This window comes from Anguilla rostrata, chromosome 9 (genome assembly GCF_018555375.3).
Source record: "Anguilla rostrata isolate EN2019 chromosome 9, ASM1855537v3, whole genome shotgun sequence".
NCBI lineage: Eukaryota > Metazoa > Chordata > Actinopteri > Anguilliformes > Anguillidae > Anguilla > Anguilla rostrata.
The window spans coordinates 20,578,877-20,599,637 of NC_057941.1; the positions used below are offsets into that span (position 1 = coordinate 20,578,877).

The 20,761-nt window shown below is 45.8% G+C and overlaps 1 protein-coding gene across 2 annotated transcripts; it reads right to left on the minus strand.

The window, feature by feature from the left end:
- Positions 1-5,233: 5,233 nt before the first annotated feature.
- On the minus strand, positions 5,234-19,785 carry alg9 (ALG9 alpha-1,2-mannosyltransferase). Of its 2 annotated transcripts, none has more exons than XM_064350968.1 (15): positions 19,579-19,785; positions 18,480-18,669; positions 17,988-18,122; positions 17,590-17,660; positions 17,232-17,320; positions 16,962-17,097; positions 16,251-16,338; positions 15,929-16,034; positions 15,438-15,560; positions 13,494-13,648; positions 13,021-13,150; positions 12,060-12,207; positions 11,783-11,912; positions 11,472-11,602; positions 5,234-6,804 (listed from the first exon to the last, which is right to left on the minus strand). In XM_064350968.1, the coding sequence occupies exons 1-15, from the start codon at positions 19,722-19,724 to the stop codon at positions 6,681-6,683; spliced, it is 1,902 nt and encodes a 633-aa protein (XP_064207038.1). In that variant the 5' UTR covers positions 19,725-19,785; the 3' UTR covers positions 5,234-6,680. The 2 variants fall into 2 exon arrangements, with proteins under 2 accessions (XP_064207038.1, XP_064207040.1); XM_064350970.1 differs by having other exon boundaries at positions 18,480-18,615; positions 19,579-19,780.
- Between the last annotated feature and the right edge of the window lie 976 nt (positions 19,786-20,761).

Below are 20,761 nucleotides of genomic sequence, written 5' to 3' on the forward strand. Positions count from 1 at the left end.
AATTTACAGAATTGATTGTAAGCTACACTATTCTGTGCGCAAACACATTTTATTTAGCTCTTCATCTGTGTATTCCGGTTCAAATAAAAATAGTCAGCCATCAAAGTGAAGAGGCTCGACAACATCCTCGTGATAGTGTGATAAATAATTAGCTAGTGCAACATGTTCAGGGTTTGGATTTTCAACGTTATTTTATGAAGGTAATCCACCTAAAAGGTAAAACATGTTGACTCTACTTGCACTGTTTGAGGTGCTTACTAGAGAAATCGGCTCTTCTGCAGCGACTGCGGCAGATGTCATCCTGTCCATTGTTGCACTGAAATGTCTCCTAAGATGATGGAGTTGAGTGCATGTACTAGAAGAAACCAGTGAGCTTAAAAGCTAACTGACAAAAAGCAGTGTGTTGTTTCCCTCTGAACTCCACCCAGAAGAAAACACAAACTCAAAGACCAAAACACATGACACTTAATACCTTGATCAGAACACACTCAGACCATCTGTCTGTCCCAGTGATTAAAGCTTTCACTCATTCATTCATTTGTGCAAAACTACATCAATAATTCATGTCATTATCAGGCAGTGCTGTATAATTGCAGAAATGAAAGGAGAATGTAAAAGCGAGGGGGGGGGGGGGTTCACAGGGAGCGTTAAAGTGAAAATAGACTCCCAATCAGCACAATGATGGTACTCTCTTTGCTAATGTCTGGTTCTGTCGACACTACACTGTTGTAGACATGCTTGTGTTAGAACATTTTGCACCTTTGAGACCATTTTCTTAAAGGCGCAATCCACAGTTGTACTTTATGGTCCTTGTATAACAACTTATAAATTAACAATGCGAGAAGATTAACAAACAATATACACATTAAAGAGAAAGTTATTTTTATTTTCAGAATGTTTATGGTAATGGATAGAACTTACTGAAGTCTCCTTTCTTGCTGATGTATTAATGACTTCGAAGGTAATTTTTCATAACAGGAATGCAGAGGATGCTGTTTTGAAACAGATTTATTGCAGAGAAATAAAAGGACAAAAACTAAAACGGTTTACCATCTGCATATTTTGTTCAAGTTACTTTGACATTTGCTTGTTGAACAAACAGTTTTAGTATTTGAAACATAATTGCAGTTCATTCTAAAACACTTGGAAGCAATGAACAATCTAAGAAATAAATGCAGCAAACAATGAATTGCCTTGAAATTATTGTTCCTCTCAGTTTAATTGGGTAAAATGTTGGTTTTGAGATTGAATGTTCATTTCGTGGAAGCAATTTTACACAATTGTTTTTGTTTTTTTATTGCTGATATTTTGCAATTTCTTTGAAAAAACATTACAGGCAATATTGTCCTGATGACTGGTATTCAAGTGTTATAAAAGAGCAAAAGAACACAACGTATTCCAGTCTAATCCGTTTGAAATGACACAGACCGCATAAGTACTAAAATAATGACCACAATCTCCAGTACACATCGACTCGCAAATCACAGGATTGGCGAGTCACCGAAGATGATCATTGGACAAGAGTTTGGTAGAACGAATGGCTGAGAAAGAAGTCTATGTACTTGACCGTTAATATTCTACAATAAAAGAAAATCACATTTAAAAAGTCATATCAGGGTACTTCTGAGTGGATCGGTCAGTGCAGGCGCACTCTGTGGACACAGGCTGTGCATCAACACCACAGGTTTGGGACTCAGATAGGTTGTTAGCTAACCGCAGTCAGCACAACTGCAGGTTATAGTCAGTGTTGTTCTGCCAGGGGTTAGCTGGATTTAAGTTGGACAGGGCTTCTCTGGTTAGCGCAGGATTAGTTCCTCCTAACAAGGTGCAAGGTATCCACACACTACCAGGCTGCTTGTCATCATTGAGAATCACGTGTCCTCTGATGGCCAGTACTGCATGGCCTGTAGGGTGTAGAATTGGCTTGCAGGCCAGTGCATCGGAGGAGCTGCAGTATTTCTGGTGCATGGGTGGGGGTGGCATAGTGATAACCTGATAGCCACAAAATAAGGGAAAATAGTTCAAATGCTTCAGCAACAACCTAAACACTTGTACCTTGTACACAAGTTTTTACTTAGCAGTAACATTATTTGAAAATAATATTTAAGATTCACTTTAAATTTAATTAATTTGTATCTGTCCGTTCACTTGATGTTATTATGTAGTCATTTGGGTTATGTACCTTGTCATTTACAACAAACCCAGTTCTATAAGCAGTGCTCCATGCTGCACACTTATAAAGAGATACTGTGTCCCATTATAGATGGGGCAAGTTTAGGGAGGCTGTGCTTGGATCTGAAATGTATTTATTCAACATTTATCCTTTAAAAAATAATTTTTGAATTGTTAGTCAGTTACATATAAATGTTGATTGACTCCCAGCCTTAAATTTAGCCCATACTGAAAACCAACCTGTGCAGAAAAAATCTTCCTGAGCTCTAACGGGGTTTATTGAACTGCAGCCAGTTCTGATCTCTGCTCTACTTTGCAAGTGCTGTTATGGCACTTGTTCTATCGGTCTTGTTTCAGTTAGTACCCTTTACTGTGGCACTTGTGCATGATAAGGTGATTGTTGTAGCACTTTTATAAATGGACAGTTTCAATCAGTAGACTTATATTTATACTACGGTTTATCTAGCCTTATATGCAATAATTAATAAGTCCCTCTGATTAAGTGTGTGAATAAATTCAAATGCTTGCAATAAATGCTAATAAAATGGAGGGTTTTACATCTGGTATTTTTAAGTTGCCTACTGCTCATTGGCAGTCATTCCCCTGCCTAGACCATTTGTGCCGCACTAACGGCCAATATGAAAATAAATCACAGCGACGCTCTAAGGATAATATATATAAATGAATAATAGAATATTAAAGGGAGTTATGAATCTATTTGTCTCGGATGAGCCAAGACCAACATAGAAAATATTACTTATCATTCCATTACAGTGCAATACACCAGTGCACACAAGACCGTGTTGTCACTTCCTGGTTCCCCTCTGATTCTGCCCTGTGAGGAGTTACAGGCAATGTACTGATAACTAAGGTTCTAAAATTAGTCAAGGGAGGTGGGCTGAATCTATCTGTGACCGGTTCTTTCTTTGCCGGCTTCCCGTTTGCCAAGTCTGCTTGGTCTGCGATGGGCCTGTAGAGTGAGAACTTCACACATTGATGTCAGGGCATGACATTATTGTAGAAGGAAATGGATATCTCTCTCTCTGTGAACCGCGTTTCTAGAGGGAACATAATCAATCTGAGATACTTCAGTTAAATTACCCTTTAAAGTAAAACTGCAAACATACTTCCTTGTTCAAAGCCATCCTCTCAGTCCTTTACCACTGGTTGGACAGTGATAGAGACAGTTAGGCTGTGTCCTGCAGTTCAATATGGAAAGCAAACAGTCCTGTGAGATAAGGCTGCCATGGGAAAATGGGTGAATGCCTCAGTGATGGGTCTGGTCACACCGGAGAGCTGGTTTCTTAATGCCCAAAATCTTTTGCAATGGTGGTCATGCTATGAATTACCTTTTTTTTCCATTATATTTTTCCACAAGTGTGTCTGAAGACATTGCTGCGCCACTAGCCCCCACATAAAAGCACTGTGACCGAAGCATACAGTCCTCCTGTGATCTACCTATGGGCCAGTGTTACCTGAGCCAGTGTCCATTTTCTACACAGCAGCCCACAAAGCAGACCACAGGAAAGCAAGCACAGGATGCAACATCTCTCACTTATGATAACTGGTAGCCTACGGCAGCCTGGTACATTATATTGGAGGCCTTAGTGCAGCGCTAACCAAGAAATTCTTGCTTAAACCCACGCCGTCTCTGGCAAAAGGAGGCCAATTGGGTCCACTGATTCTGTACTCCCTGCCAGTTAACCAATTGCATGGATAGAACCTGTGATAGGTATAGGGTCCAGCTTTAGCACCTTTACAAACTCAGTCACCCAGAATAATCATGTTATTGAAGTATCTATTTTGACCTGGATAAACAGTGATGCAAGATCTATACAAGGGTATTCTAGGTAAACGTGTGATGAATGAACTGAGACAGGTTTATGATGTTGAGAGCCCTCGTAACTCCTATGAGTTTACTGTACCGTTGAAGTCCGACAGTAGGAAACTGCTTCTGATGTCATATATCCCTAGCTTTGGGGTCTCCCTGCCTTGCCCAATGCACTGCAGGTACCAGTTTGGAAGTCTAACACTGATGTCCAAACACATTTGAACATCCAAGAGGTCAGACACAAAATACCTCTGCATAGGGTAGTTTAAACGAAGGCCTGTTCTGCTGAACTATGAGCACAAAATGTTGTCAGATCAAGTCTGGAGGTACGTACCAGTACATGCAGTAGAGACAGCAAGTGCTAGGCTATAGGAAGGGATCTGGCAGAGTTCTTTACGAAAGAAAGTATGTGGACTGCATATAAATATGACCACTCCCACTGTGCAAACCATACACAAAAATACTAGCAAGCTTGCATTGGTTAAAGTCCATTATGGGAAGGAATTTGCCATTTTTGGTGTTATGCAGCTGTATTTATATAACAAATATATTCCTTTCTTTCGCGATTGAAAAGGGGTTATGTGCGTCATCGCAACGATGGGGGGTGGAGGAGGGTGGGGGGTTTGAAAGGATATTCCCAGTGGTATCCTGCGGCTTAGCGTGCCATCATTGAAGACAGCTCACTAATCCCCTCGCTGACAAACACACACGCACACACATGGCATTTACCACCTGACCCCACTGTAAGCAGAACATGCACAGAACATGCACATCCTTTGCACCTGGGACAAAGGCCAACACGACGTTCCATCTGTTTCACAGATGTCCCACACAGGCTCTGTGTATCCGCGGTGCGGAGATCCGCAGGGATGTGGGCCGCTGTGCAGCAGAATCCTCTATGTGAGATGTGTTGTGTTCTTGAATTCAGTGGGCCAGTTTTTTTTTTTAACCTGTGCCTGTCCATGTTGCTCTTCTTCTGTCCTTTTTTTTTTTTTTAAACCAATTTTTTTTGACCAGTTTAGAACGCACCATTGTATTTGTCTCATTGTTGCAACAGCATTAGAAGATTTGGGAGAACGCAGGCAAGCATGCACTGTGTGATCCACAAACATTCCACTGACCCACACATGCATGCGTGTGCACACGCACACACACACACATCAAACACACTTATGAGTGCACACTTGGACATCCATCCATCCATTCTCATCCATTGCACATCCACATGCACACAATGATATCTTGTCTTTTATTTGACAATGTTCTTGTCACAGTTAACACTGGTTTGAATTCCTGTTACAATACACAAGACAATCCAAATGTAAACATTCAACGCAGACATCCTGATCCATTTTGGTAGCTGACATATAGCCTCGTTGAACCAAAGAGGAGACTCCTTCACAAAACCAACCCAATTAATATCGTCAGGGGCCATTCTTATATTAAAAAATAAAAAAAACATTTTTTTAGGTTGGACCTACCAAGAATTTGTAAATTTGACATTTGTACATCCAACAAAAAACTTTTTTCTCCCAGACATACATTTTCCTCAGAATATATTTTCATTGACATATTGCCCTACCTATTGACTTTTTCCCTCTTAAATTTTCATTTCAATAATTTGGTTCAATTTTCTGATCAGAAAGTATGAATTAAATGAATTAAATCATAAATGTAAAGAACATCGGTCAGTCAGTAGGTGCCTTTTAGAACTGCACGGTTATTTCTACATCTTCCTGCCAAACAGGGGTGCTGTGGAGGATCAGGACAAATCGCACGATATGGCTTAGCATGATTCTTATATTTACTCTGTAAAGAAAGAACACGGGGAGACGGGGGACAGACACGGGGAGACGGGCGACAGACACGGGGAGACGGGCGACAGACACGGGGAGACGGGCGACAGACGCGGGGAGACGGGCGACAGACGCGGGGAGACGGGCGACAGACGCGGGGAGACGGGCGACAGACGCGGGGAGACGGGCGACAGACGCGGGGAGACGGGCGACAGACGCGGGACGAGGCTCCGGCCGGGGCGTAAACAGGCCGGGTGGAGGCCGGCAGAGTTCGGTTCATTTGGTTTCCTGGGCCGGTCACGGGGAAACAAAGAAAACATGGATACACCACGACGGGGAGGGGACCGGAATCTTCAGCCTCCTTCTTTTATACACAAACCCAAGAGGCAGAATTGCAGATGGATGTAGGCGAAGGGTAAAGGAATGTGTGATAGTGGGGGAGAGGTCAGAGGTCAGAGGGGGCTTGGTCATACAGCTGCTCTGTAGCTCCACTGCTGTTTGTGTTTGCAGGCTCATCCTTTCCCTGACCCTCCTGGTCCAAGCAAGTAGTGTGACACACACACACACACACGCACACACATTCACACAAACATCCATGCATAAATACACACATACACACAGACACACTGTTAAAATGCACATACGTGGACATACACACACAAAGAAATAGACACATACTACATATACACACAGATACACACAATCACATGTGTGCACGCTCACACACCCGCTGGCCGAACACACTGCTAGCAGGTGGAGCCGCTGACCAAGCTGATGACAGAGGAAATATGGGAAACGATGACCTGAGGGATAGACAGAGTGATTGTGTGTGTGTGTGTGTTTTTGCATGTGTGCGGCTGGGATCGGGGGTCGGGGGGGGGTCAGGGCTGTGTCCGTTTCCTGGCTTGCTTGGGCCGGCGGGGTTTGAGGATGACGTAGCTGTTGTAAGTGGTGTACTGCTCCGACAGGAACGGGACAAAGAACGCCCGGAGCAAGCGAGAAGACCTGAGAGAGGCGGAGAGAAAGCGAGCTTAATTACCTTACTGTCATAATGTTACTGCAGGACAGGAAAACGACAGCACCTTATCACATCACTTATTTACTCTGCAGCTTGCAATTCATACATGTATCCAGTAATAACGATCCATTTATACTTCTTCAGAAGGAATTTAAAGAGACAGCCTTAAAAGCACAACAAAGGGTGCAATACATATATATATATATATTTTATTCAATAGAAATTTGAATAATGCAACATGATACATAATACATGATACATAAGCACATACCATAAGATCTGCGGCAAGGGACCATGCATCTTTCTGGTTACTAGTCTACAATTTCCAAACCCTTACGACATCTGTGATGCTAGAAATCAGAAGCTCTCTCATCTGACAAAACCTGCCTCGGTTTTCAATAAAGCGTGTTTGTCGTATACTCTCCCTGAAATAATGCAAGGCTGCCCCCTAATGTCAGCAGTGGCACACAGCAGGCAGAGCCCATCACTCTGGGATGGTTAGATCAGCCAGAGAGGAGGGGTGCAATGCAGAGAGACAGAGGACAAAGTCACCTCCAGTCGTCTGCGCATTCGAGCGTCTCGGTTCCCCATCAGCCATCACAAGGCTCCTGTCTGACCTCTAAACACAGACTGATAAACAGGCAGGAATGCTGCCCTCCCTCCCACAACAACAAAAAAACCTTCGCATTTACAGATGAGAATACGCAGAAGCGCTTTATGCGCATTTTGCCTGGGCCATAGCAGGCTGCATGCAGCTGTGTGTGTGTGTCTGACATACTTCCCTGTAACCGGTCATTGGCTTCACAGCAGTAGCGTGTGGTGTGCAGAGTGACCACTCGCCTATTGTACGGGATCTCTTGGAAAATAAGACAAAGGAATCTAATAGGACGACTCCTGGTGGGAATTCCATAGGAGTGCGGGGGGCGCATTTCTACACCGCTCAGACGCGCGGAACTTGGTCAGCACCCCCGCATCCTGCCCAACCCTTCGCCGAGCCTGTTCCTGCTACAGCACCCCGAGAGAGCACTAGAGCGTACCCGAACGTGGGCGTGAGCATGTACGGTTCAGGATGTTTCCGGAACAGGGGGCCCGGGGAGATGCAGTAGGACATGGCTCCTTCCAGAGGGTCAATTCAGACATGGAAAACTGGTCCAGCTCCCACCAACTAACATGGCAGCTACAATGGGGGGGCCGCAGAGTCTCATGGAGAAAAGTTGGGGTGGTGTGAAGAGTTATAGTTACTGTGCAGGTGTGAGGTCTCACCATTGGGTGCGGGTGTGTGCATGAACTATGAGGGGGCGGGGCGCAAAAAACTTTTCAGCAACAGGGTGTGGCGGGGGGGGGGGGTTTCTTAAGGTGACACAGTGGGAAGTAGGACCGCAGAGGAGGTTGGGGTTTGGAGTTTTAACAACCCCTATTGGACTTGAAGGAAAACTGGGGGTGGGGGGGGCAGGGGGTATGACGTCAAAGCAGCTGTCGTATCGGCCCATTTAGCCACTGGCTCACATGGCGATTCTAATTCCGTCTGCGAGCTCCATTTCCCCAGCACTGTTGAGATAGGGCTGCTGCGCCGGCTCTCGCTGACGTCAGTACACGTCCCATAAGGCCGTGCAGTGGGAGGTGTGAAAGCAGGCATGTGAGAAATTGAGGGGAGGGGATGGGGGTGTTGAAGGGATCACAGAGTGTTAAATGCAGTGAAATCCTCTTGAAATCACTAACAGATATATTCTCTCTCAGCTACTGCACTGAAACACCATCCAGAAGATTTCACAGGCTGAGCTTTAAACTAAATATACGTTAACTTTGGAATTGAGCTGAGTAAGTGGCTTTAATTTAATATATTAAAGGGTAAACCTGGAGTGTCTTGTATAAGGTTTCGTACAAAACACTCAATACAGTAGCACTGTACGCTAATGGTGTTGCATGACATACTCCAGAACAAAATGATCCATGCCTCTTCAAATTAAGCTAGCCATGTCTGAACATAATAGCATAAATCCGTAAACATGTTTCCGCTGACCCAACCTAACTGCGTGAGCCATTATAGCCCTGCATAATATAATCAAACGCACTTCAGTTACTATAGTGTCACCCACCGCTCATGTAATGCAAGTACCTGTCTGACAGTAGCTGAATCTCTCACTGAAGTAAATATTAAAAATGGAAACACCCCAAATAAAACATTCTTTTGTATTTTCATTTCAAACATAGCAAATATATATATATATATATATATATATATATATATATATATATATATAATAGTTTCTTATTTTCCAACAGCCACTACACCAAGGAGCATTAACAACAGAAAAACATGAATAATAATAAGACAATTTGCCTCGTTTAAAACGCCTTCTAATGACACCGTGGCATCAATAACTATTAACACTTCGTTCATTTTTAGATTGTGGAAACGAAACACATCGGTAAGCTCGGCTGTTTCAGATCAGGTTGCCAGATGCCCTCACTTACTCACCCTTCCCATCACCCAGCCAAAGCGCCAAGCTGGAGCCAGTCAGCTCATTACCCTTCAGCAGATGCACCTTTCAACTCCTCTGGGGACGTGAGCACGCGCCCTCCCGTACGAGAGCGCGGGAGGAGAGAGGGAGGTGCGGAGACCGACCCAGCCCGAGGCCGCGAGGAGCAGCCGCGCCCTTCACGGGTGTGCGGAACAGCTGCGGGAGACGACCGGAGCGCGGGTTTCGTGATTGAGCGGGGCTGGGATTGCAGGGCTGTTCTGACCGAGCGACCCCATTGATTTCTGATGATGAGGGTGGCCTAGCGGAGGCTGCGGCAGAGCGCTCTGTGAGACCGGAGGGGGGAGGGGGGGGGCTGGGGAAGGCGTCTCCGTGAGCATGCAAAATGCTCCCATATTTAGAGCTTTCCTCTCAGCTGCACCGCACACACATCGCTGGGATCAAACGGCCCCAATGACGCACGTTCCTCCAGGACTGACAGGCGCATTTGTGTGTGTGTGTGTGTGCGCTTGCGCGTGTGGCCGGGAGCTCCTGTGTGTGTGCATGCCTGTGTGTGTGTGTATGTGTGTGCACTTGCGCGTGTGGCAGGGAATGAGTCTGTGTGTGAGTGTGTGTGTGTGTGTGTGCGCTTGCGCGTGTGGCCGGGAGCTCCTGTGTATGTGCACTTGCGTGTGTGGTAGGGAATGAGTCTGTGAGTGAGAGCGCCTGTGTGAGTGTGTGTGTGTGTGTGCGCGCGCTTGCACGTGTGGCAGGGAATGAGTCTGTGTGTGAGTGTGTGTGTGTTTGTGTTCATGCGCTTGGCCCTGTGCAATTAGAGCTTGTGAGTGCCCTCTTTCTTCTTAATAATGCACCAAACAGTTGATTTTGGCAAGTCTAAGGTTTGGCTCATGTCTCTGACTGTTTTTCACTTATTACTTAGCTTCATAATTAATGAACAACACTGATCCACATGTTGAAAAAATCCAATAACAGACTCCAAAAATAAAGACTAAAATAAAGACCAGATACTAAAAGCTCTCTTCTACCTGCACCAAGGAAGCAACTGAACAAACCTGACTAATCAGAAACACCTGTAAGCCAATTGTCACAAATATAATGGTACCCTGAAATGGGGGACTATGTATAAAAAGTGCTGCAATTTCTACATGGTGAAACCAAAATTTATTAAAATTATACACTGAGAATCTGCACTTCAACCATATGTGAATTGATTACAAATCTTTGTCTTTGTCCCAAACATTATGGAGCTCATTGTATGTGCACATGCTTGTGTGTGCATTTGTGTCATGTGTATGTTGCATGCACGTATAAGCGTGCTTGCATGTGTGTGTGTGTGTGTGCGTGTGTGTCAGAGAGAGAGGACATGCATTGTCCTGTATGTATGTGTGCTTCTGTGTGTGTATTTGTGGGTCTGAGTGAGTGAGTGATTGAGTCAGTCTTTCTGCGTACTCTGTATTTAGAAACATTATTATTACAGAGGGGCTGGATGTGGTAATTACAGTAATTAGAGCAGGGCAAATGCACCTTCAGGAGTTTCACATCTTTCACAAGTTTCCCAAAGTCCAGTAAACTTCTAGCAAATGACAAAGGCACCCTACTGCCTGAAGTTCCTCACATGGCCTCTAGAGGGCAGTGTGACAGCAGGAGCAGCTGAGGCCATGAAAGATAATGCACAAGAAAGGAAACTGACAGTTTCCTGAAACAGGAGGAGGTGAGTTCCTGTGTCCTGTCATTAACACCCTCTTCAGGGTGCAGTGTGCAATGTCAAGCATGCTGTGCCTTTCCTTTTGAGATTCAATCAATAAGAGATTTTGTTTCTTCAGTTGCTATTTCTTGGAAGACTGTGGTATACCCACTGGAACGGCAAGGAGAAAAGACTGTTGTCGTGCACATCGGCTCACTGGAAAGTGCATCAGAAGTGTGCATGTGCTCCACCTGTCCTACTCCTGATGTGCGGGTGCAGATGGACCTCTAAGCGAAAGCAGCGGCGACTGACACTGAAGTGTCCCAGAGGGGAGACCATTACAGTCAGCACTGTCAGAAGAAGCCTCAGCGATGAGCTAGAGCACAATTAACTGAGCACTCCAAACTGGGGTAAAAAATAAACCAAAAAAGCCTAATCATGGGCTGAGGTTCGCATAACTGGCACGGCTCCGCCCAGTGCGGTGACTGACCTGGCAGCGTCCAGGAAGGGCTTGTAGGCCACGATGCTCCACTCCTCCTTGTTGGCGGCATAGCGCGGCTCGCGAGGGGCCTCCGTCTCAGTGTCCAGGTCCACCAGGTAGTGGCAGTGCTTGATATCCACCTGGGGGCCGCAGGAGAGGAGACCAGAGAGTCAGTACACACGGGCGCGCGGGTATCTGTGTCTGCAGACACGTTTGAGTGCGTACATGTCTTTGGGTCTGTTGGCATGCTTATGTCTGTGTGTGTGTGCTTATGTGTGTTGGGAGACTTCCGCTCAGCGGAAGGCGTGAAGCTCACTCACGTATCTGGACGGCTCCTCCATGTTCTGGTCATTCATGTGGGAGGGGAGGGCCCGCGTGGCCAGGGGGCCCGGGCCGTAGGGCTTGGGGAGCTGCCCCCGAAATTCAGACGCAATAAACTGGAGCTGCCAGCTGGGGGGGGGGGGGGGGAGGCGTTGAGAATTACTATCTGTGCAATTAGGGCCCCAGATTAACTGACAAAGGGCCTCTAAAGCACACATGTAAGAAAGCACAGGAAGTGCATGCGGCTGTGGCAGGAAGCAGGCCTGCACGACTCACTTGTTGGGCAGCAGGAAGCTGCTGGGGAATCGGTGCCACTCCTTGCCCACGCACACGGTGACCGGCCTCCCCTCTGGAACGGTGTGAATGGTAGGGTCCTTGGCGATGCGGTGAAACTCAGGATACAGGTCCAGAGGGGCATGGTAGCCTACACAAACAAAAGGCAAGGCCAGGCCCATTCAGTTAGCCATTCACAAATCCCTCAAAGAGAGTGTCTGTGCACACATGCATGTGACTATGGGTACATGTGTAGGAGTACATGTATACGTGTAGTGCATGTGTGTGGGGGGTGTATGTGTATGTAAGCGAGCATGAGCATCAATTTACATGCATGCATCTGTTCGCAAACTAGAGGGAAGGTGTGAATGTGCCTGTGAGTGTATATACTTTTGTGTGTGGTTTTTTTGTGCGCTACGTGTATACATGCATGTGACTGTCTGGTTTTTGTTCAGTGTATACAGTACTTGTGAACACTATAGTATGAGTGTGGTGTGTGTATATGCAAACATTATTATAAGTTTGAGTGTGTGTGTGTGTGTTTGTGTAAATGTGTGTTGCTACGTGTATTTACACATACAGGCAATGCAGAAACTATGGAAACACCTTGGTAAATGAAAGACAACAAGCACATGCAAAGCACATCTACCACATAGGTGTGCAGGCAAGGCAAAGTAGGCGAGAAACCACAGCTTGTGCAGTGGGTTACTTATTTGCTCACATTTCAGCCTGGGGAAAGGATAGCCACTTTAATAAAAAATGCTAGTTGCCCAACACTTGATTACATGGCTTTCACATAATTTTTTTGCCCACTACCTGTGCGCTCGTGTATATGCATGTGGGTGTGTGTGCATGTGTGCGTGCTCCTGTGTGTGTATACGTCTGTGTGTGTGTGCGCGCGCGCGTGTGTGTGTGTGTATACGTGCGAATGTGCGTGTGTGTGTATACCTGTGGTTTCCCTCACCTCTGAAAAGAGCCACGGATCGAGACAGCGACAGAACCGCAAACAGCAGCACAGACCCCAGGGCCAGCCAGTTGGAGGAGATTGTGTAGTGCTCCAAACGGTAGCGCTGGAACAGGAAGTGGTAGCATTTCTGCAGAAAACAAATGCATGCAGGAAGACTTGTGTTAAGGGAAAGACATTCATATCCTGGGGGCTCACTTTCACTTACTTAATTAGTCCTATCATTCACGGAGTTTGATTTATACTTCTACCTACCTGCCTGCAAATGATAAATCACAGTTGACATTGGCGTGGAAAGTTATATCTGGACGAAGTGACCAATTTCATGTGGAGAGTTTGGTCAGGACAGAGTGACTGTGTGTGTATGTGTGTGGAGAGTAGTGTTGGGACAGAGTGGCTGTGTGTGTGAGTTTGTGGGGGGAGAGCTGTGTTGGGACAGAGTGATCAGGTTGGTGTGGGAACAGAGGGCTCACCTGCAGTGATGACAGGGCCACAGCCCCGCACAGGCAGATGAGGGGGTAGATGGGGAAGAGGAAGCGCTCCTCTTTGTGGGGCCTCGTGAAGAACACCAGCATCCACAGGTACATGGGAGAGAGAGTGAGCCAGTAGGGCCGGCCCAGGTTCTGCACTGCAGGCACACGGACACACAGAGCTCAGCTCAACTCAGTTACAGCACACCCTGGACTAACAGACACACAAAGCTCAGCTCAGCCCAGATTCAGCACACCCGGAGCTAACAGACACAAAACTCAGCTCAGCTCAGTTACAGCACACCCTGGGTTTACAGACAAATACAGCTCAGCTCAACTCAGTTACAGCACACCCTGGGCTAACAGACACAAAATTCAGCTCAGCCCAGATTCAGCACACCCGGGGCTAACAGACACAAAACTCAGCTCAGCTCAGTTACAGCACACCCTGGGTTTACAGACAAATACAGCTCAGCTCAGCCCAGATTCAACACACCCGGAGCTAACAGACACAAAACTCAGCTCAGCTCAGTTACAGCACACCCTGGGTTTACAGACAAATACAGCTCAGCTCAACTCAGTTACAGCACACCCTGGGCTAACAGACACCCAGCTTGGCTCAACTCGGTCGGAAAAATATATTTTTGCTGCATAAGGGGAGGGAAGGAAGCTGTCATGGCTCCTGCCACTGTCACCTTGACCACCCAGCTGTGTTAAATGTGAGCCGCATGACCAAAGGAGAAGTCCTATTTCTTTTCCTGGTGAGGTCACATGCTTGCACTGTAATCCTGCTGCTGCCGCTAAATCCAACCATCAGTCTTTCACCTTTCTCCCTCTATTCTCTCAGTCTCCCTCCATCACATTCTCTCCATTTATGACCCTCTCCATCACCGCCTCTCTTCTATCACACTCTCTCCCTCTCACTCAGTACAAATCAATAACGCGATGCGAGGTCATGCAATGTCTGCCAGCCAAACACCTGGTGCCCAGTTACAGAAATGCTTATTGCTGAGCGTTGTCAGCAAAGACGTGCAGCACAGAGATCTTAATCTCTATAGAGCACATGCCCTTATTACGAATGCATTGTTATCCTTGCAGGCTAATTGGATTTGGGTGCACAATGCAAGCGGCTCAACACTGAGCGTTATAGCCTGCTGACCGAACTCTCACACCCCTCCCCAGCAAATGACACGGCTTACGCGCGAATAGCTGTATCGCGCGCGGGCAGAACGGCAAGCTGTGACCTCACAGTCCGAATGCGCTGTCCAAGCAGCCACTCCTGAGCTGGTTATGTGAATGAACCCTTTTCTTTTTGAGCTGCCATTGACACTGTAGTGTAATTGCCATTGTACAGGGTGTGCTGTACAGTACCTCAGAGTGAATTAGCACATAGACCAGCAAACCAGCAGAAGCCTGAGCCCCAGTCTGAAATGCTCCATGCTCAATCTGAGGCCACGAGCATGCTACCCTTGCAGCTCACAGCAGGCTGATACTGAGCATGTGTTTTAAAGGGGCAAAGGAACAATACATTCTCCTGTGGAAGTAGACAGCATTTAATTTCATTTGATCAAACATGTCTGGCATCTCTGAGTGTTTAATAACCTTCAAACACTGGCTAGCGCCCAGGCAGCAGCCCATTAGCAAAGGCCTGCATTCATTAATAAAGAGACACAATGTTCTCTCCGCACGCTTCTCTGGACCGTTTACAGCAACCGTTCCTCTCGAGATAACGAGCATTCACAAAATCACCCGGCCGACACACACACTTCCGCACACACTCAGCCCTTTCCCACGTTCAGCACACAGACACACGCACACACACTTCCGCACACACTCAGCCCTTTCCCACTTTCAGCACACAGACACACACACACACACACACACACTGACTCACACTGACACACACGGTATTGAGTGAAGGGAGCTGATGTCACAGTGCTCGCTCACCATTAAACCTCTGAAGCAGGGCTTCCATCAGCGCAGTGAGAGGCAGGGAGAGCAGGGCCAGCACGAACACCACGTTAAAGTTCAGGAAACCGTTCACAAAGTAGTACTGCCAGGGCTCTGTGCCTACACGCACCGCAAAAACACACACACAAAAGCACACGCAAACTTTACTTTAAGTTAGTGCTCCATCTAGGTTCAGAGAGAACAAATAAAACATAAAACCAGAGAAGTGTATCCACGAATCCACTTTCAGCGAATAATAAGCCAACACTGCCCCTTCCTGCTAGCTCTCTGAAACTGCAGACATCTTTACTTGCGGCAGCTTCAGCTTCTCCTGTCTTGCATGTGATTCATATAGGGACAATTTATGAGGAAAGAATTATCTGTTATATACAGTAAAAACTAAATAACAAATAGAAAAAAAAACCGAGAGACAGTTTCACTACAATGCAAAAACATCCCTGGGACAAAGCAGATGAAATAAACTGTACCGTAGAGATCGGGGCCATGCGGAGTGAACACGTTGTACAGGATGATGTTGAGGGGAGCGATCACCAGCTTTCCATAGTAATAGCTGTCCACTGCCACCACAGGGGCCTACGAGAGGAAGAGGGGAGAGGGGGAGGGAGAGAGAGTGGTGGGACAAAAATAGAGTGGTACAAAGAGAGATAACAGAACAAAGAGAGAAGAAAAAGTGAGGGAAAGAGATGGAGTGAAGCGAGAAAGAGAGAGAGAGACATGGCATTGTGAGGGACAGTTTACTACTGTGGCGGTTTACTTTTGGAGAACTCAAACAATTGCGTGTGAGCTTACCAGGAACAGAAGCAGGGACACCAGAGTCCAGGTAATGAAGCTCTTCCATCTGCGTTTCAGCAGCAGCAGGTCAAAGGCAATGGGCAACCTATCAGAAAACAGAGCAGTCAGTTCAGCTCTTGCACATTCAAATAGTCTATCTGCATGACCAGAGAACTTTAATATGCAAAGACAGTAAGTATTGTGATACATAAAATTACATTATCTGATAGGCTACTCTTCTCCAGGACCAGTTACACAGCACATATCCATATAGCTGAAGTTTTACTGAAAGAAGTCAGGGTGAATACCCTGTTCCATCATTCGACAGACAGTGCTGTCTTCCAGAAAAAGAACCTGAATCCCAATAGCCTAACCCAGGGATGCTCAAACCTGGCATTGAAGCCAGTAGCACTACTGGTTCATTCTTTCCCTCTAATCAGGGAGTGATTGAGTCCTGGGACATCAGGCAAGTGGGATATGCAGCTAATCAGTCATATTAATCAACTTATTTACCATTTTAAATCTGCAGCTCTGAGTGTCCCAGGCCTGACTAATGGCTCATAACTGCTCCCCTGGGCCTGGGCATCCAAATTCAGATGTGCAGACAACAGAAATAGTGCAGTTCTACCGGACAGCCAAGAGGGGGCTCATGGATCCAGGAATATATCATACAGGGTCTTCCCCCCATTTCCAAACTCAGAACCCCTCAAACTGAGCCTATACTCTCACCCCAAAAGGACACTGAAGGGCCAGCCCACGATGGCCCCTGCTGCCACGCCTAGGATGGCCAAACTGGGCATGTCCTGAAACCAGCCTGTCATAGCCACGATCGTGCTGTACATGCAGAAAGTGCTGGGCAGGAAGGCTGGGGATCACATGACACACATTAAGATTCAACAATGTATACCTGCTCATCCAGGACAACCTACAGAACATATCCAACATCTTATGCAAAATACTAATGATAACGCAAAAATAAAATAATCCTTCTACAGAAACCTGCAGAGGAGCAGAACATTCCGGCACTCAGGACAAGGAAGGCCAGCATCAGCCGTCCTACGTGGAGACCAAACTTCTTACACGCGGCTCTGCAAAGAAACACAAAGGACAGACATGTACACACGTGCACACACAAAAGGTAAGGGAATGGGGGCACGGGTGAGGGGCATGTGACTCACAGTCATCAAGCCAGTAGGTTTTAGACCCTACCTAAGACCCATCCCTTTCTGTTCAGGTGGAGCATGCAGTACACCCCCCTTGAGGCACCCCTTTTTGTCCGCTCTGACCAGCCCCTCTACAAAACTGTAGGACAGCTTTATACAGGCGCTTTGTGGTTAGGGACTTCCCTAGCACTCACTTGTAGAAGTAGAGCTCACAGACGCAGCAGGTGAACGCCAGCACACAGCGCAGGAAGTAGAACACCAGGACCTATCAACCCAAGGAAACAACATTCGGGATCATTCTGCACTGACACTGATTCAGAGGTGCATTTGTTCCAAACAATTTTTCTGGCTTAATTTTCCAAACAGCAGTACAGACCAGTACTGGTCCTCTCCTACATAAGATATCACAGTAAACTCTTTTCACCAAGAAAACAAAAATGTACAAAAATCTAAAACATTTTTTTAAATAAAATGTAAAATCAAATAAATGATCGGGGGTATAGTCAGAAGTCGGCATTAAATCCTGAAATGCATTGAGCCTCTACACTGATGTTTCCATAAGCCCTTTTCCTGTGGTACTGGGAGCACCCACCTTGTTGGTCTGCAGTATCTTGGCGTGAAAGCAGGCGGGCAGGGCGTGCAGCCACAGGTAGGCGTAAGACCGGATGGCGTAAGCCGGGGAGTACTCCCACGTCTGCATCCCTTTGCCATACAGCAGGTAATGTGTCTGACAGGGCAGAAGGGGGAGATCTCACACACAAGTCTCTTTTATTCGGTCTACTCCTTCCATAATTTTAGAATGACATGATAACTGTGCATCAGAGAGAGACAGCGATAGGAAGAGACTGTGACAGACAAGAGCAGGACAATAAGATACTATGAGTCTATTATGTGTTCCACTATGACATCTGAGAGTGAGAATAATTAATGTGACTGAGTGTGTTATAAAATGTGATATAGTTAATGCTAAAAAGTGAGTTGAGAGTGATTGGGAGAGCATCAGAACCCATCATCTGGAGAGTACTGAAAGGAGACATGATTAGGTGATTGTTAGACTGAGCTGTCAGCAGTGCACAGCACTCACAGGCTCCCAGTAGTTGAAGGTCTCGTCACAATCGGAGATGTTACTGAGCAAGGCAGCACAGAAGCGGGCTGACACCAGGCACTTGAAAGCAGTGGAGCCCTCGGGTGCCCATACCTGGCCTGCCTTGCTGGAGGTCCTACGATAGGATAAAGGCTGGGTGAAGGGGATCACATGCTTATCTGGGTACAAACTAAGCAGCCAGGGGCAAAGCAGAGGGAGCACAGCAATATTGCAGAATGAATATGAATTTTAAATACCTTGTAGATTCGTGATAAAGCATCACATTTACCCTAAGTGTAAGATTAATTGCTGACGATAATGCCTACCTATCGTGATCTCGAGGCGCAATGGTTAAAAGATAATCGTTTATCTAACAGGGCATGCGCAGTGTGCAATTTGCTATTTCTATGCGACATCTGAGCTGACAGAACGAAGTCTAATATGCTAACTTCAGTCACGAAAGGTCCCGCGTTGAACTCTGTTAAATGCGTGACAAGAACACAGTGACTGGTTGCTGTTTCTTGTCTTTCATCCAGATAAACCTTTACCTAATTAACAACTGGCAGCTATATCTTAAGCAGGTTACGGCTTGTACACACGTAACTACTAGCTAGTTTTCAAGACCAAAAAGCTAAGAAGATTAGCAGCCAATAAAGCTTCATATACATTAACGTGCACTAGGAATAATAAAAGTGTTCGCCAGCCTATTTCCCGCAAGTGGAGGAATTCCACAGGTTAAGTCGTCAAATCCAAAGCCTTTGGAACATTGGTGATGGTAACGTTAGCTAGCCATCGAACACCCTGGGATGAATGAGACAACGTGACAATTGGTTGTTACTTCGTAGCTACGTGTCCGTAACCTATGAACCACACCAGCTATGCAGTTAAATCGCTGCTATATTTTAAACGAGATGTGAAATTCTGTTTAACGCACTAGCATATAATGAGTAATCAGAGACATATTTATTTACGGAGCTCCTGTCACATGCTATGTCAATTTAGCGAGCTAACGTTAGCAAATTAAAGAAGATTTAGACAGCCAACGTTACTTAGCTAGCTAGCTAATGATTATGAAAATCGACTCATCTGCAGCACTCACTCATTCCGTATTTCTGGAGTTTTATTGTCTTCGATCCCTTTTTCGTCTTTGGTTATACGGGTATCACTTGCAATGTTGGAATTCACGTTATTTGCGTCTTGTTTGCTTCCTCGTCTGTTCCGCTGCCGGGTTCCCCTCGTCGCCATCTCTACTACTGGCACACCATGGCCGCGTCGGCCGCAAACGCGTTTTCAGTCAATTGAAAGATGGCCATATCAAGTGTGGGCAAGCTCAGAATCGCCTAAAGCAGGCAGACCATAATAATCAAAATCACTACATTTTATGACTTTGCAAATACTGTATCAAAAACATGAATAAGCCTAACGTAATAAATTCTGACTACCGGGATATTGGCTAGGCTATCCATGCCTTCTGTCTCTGTTGTGTAACCCCCTGTAATTAAGTGTTCCTGTAAATCCTGTATTTTGTAGAATTCTGTCTTTAACCTGTTTGTGTTATGTATGCACCTATTGTGGAAAATAATTTCCTCCTTGAGGACAAATAAACTATCTATCTATATATGGCCTAGATAGATGGACAATATTTGGTAGGATAGTTAATTGTAGCCTAGATTTCAGTCTTTTCGTGGGATGTTACAGTGCATTACAGGTATTTAGCAGACGCTCTTACCCAGTGGGACTTACACAACTTTTGCATTGCATCCATTTATACAGCTATACTGAAGCAATAAAGGTTAAGTACCTTGCTAAAGAGTACAACAGCAGTGCCCTACTGGAAATGAACCTTTGATCTTTTCGGTTACAAGACCAGTTCCTTACCCATTATATATATTTTTTTCTTATGTTGATCATAAGACAAATTTAAAATTATGCAGACCTTATCTTTTAATAGGGTTCCCACACGTCCTGGAAAACATGGATATTTCCTTTTGTGATGCAGTGTTCCAGTCATGGAAAATGAGAGAATTGCCAAAACGTCCCAAAAAACCAGTAGTTGTCCTGGAAAATATTGTGTGTAATGTTATAGGCCAAAACCACAGGTGCATCTTACGATTGCAATCTCCCCCCACCCCGGTCTCAAATCATGCACGTTCTACATAAAGGGACTATCGATCTGTTTTACTCACTGCAGAGGTTTCCCTGTTCTTACATCCTGGGATGCAAAGAATGAGTCCTGGTTCCCAGAAAGGCTGGTAAATCACCAACACCACAGTACAGTGTGG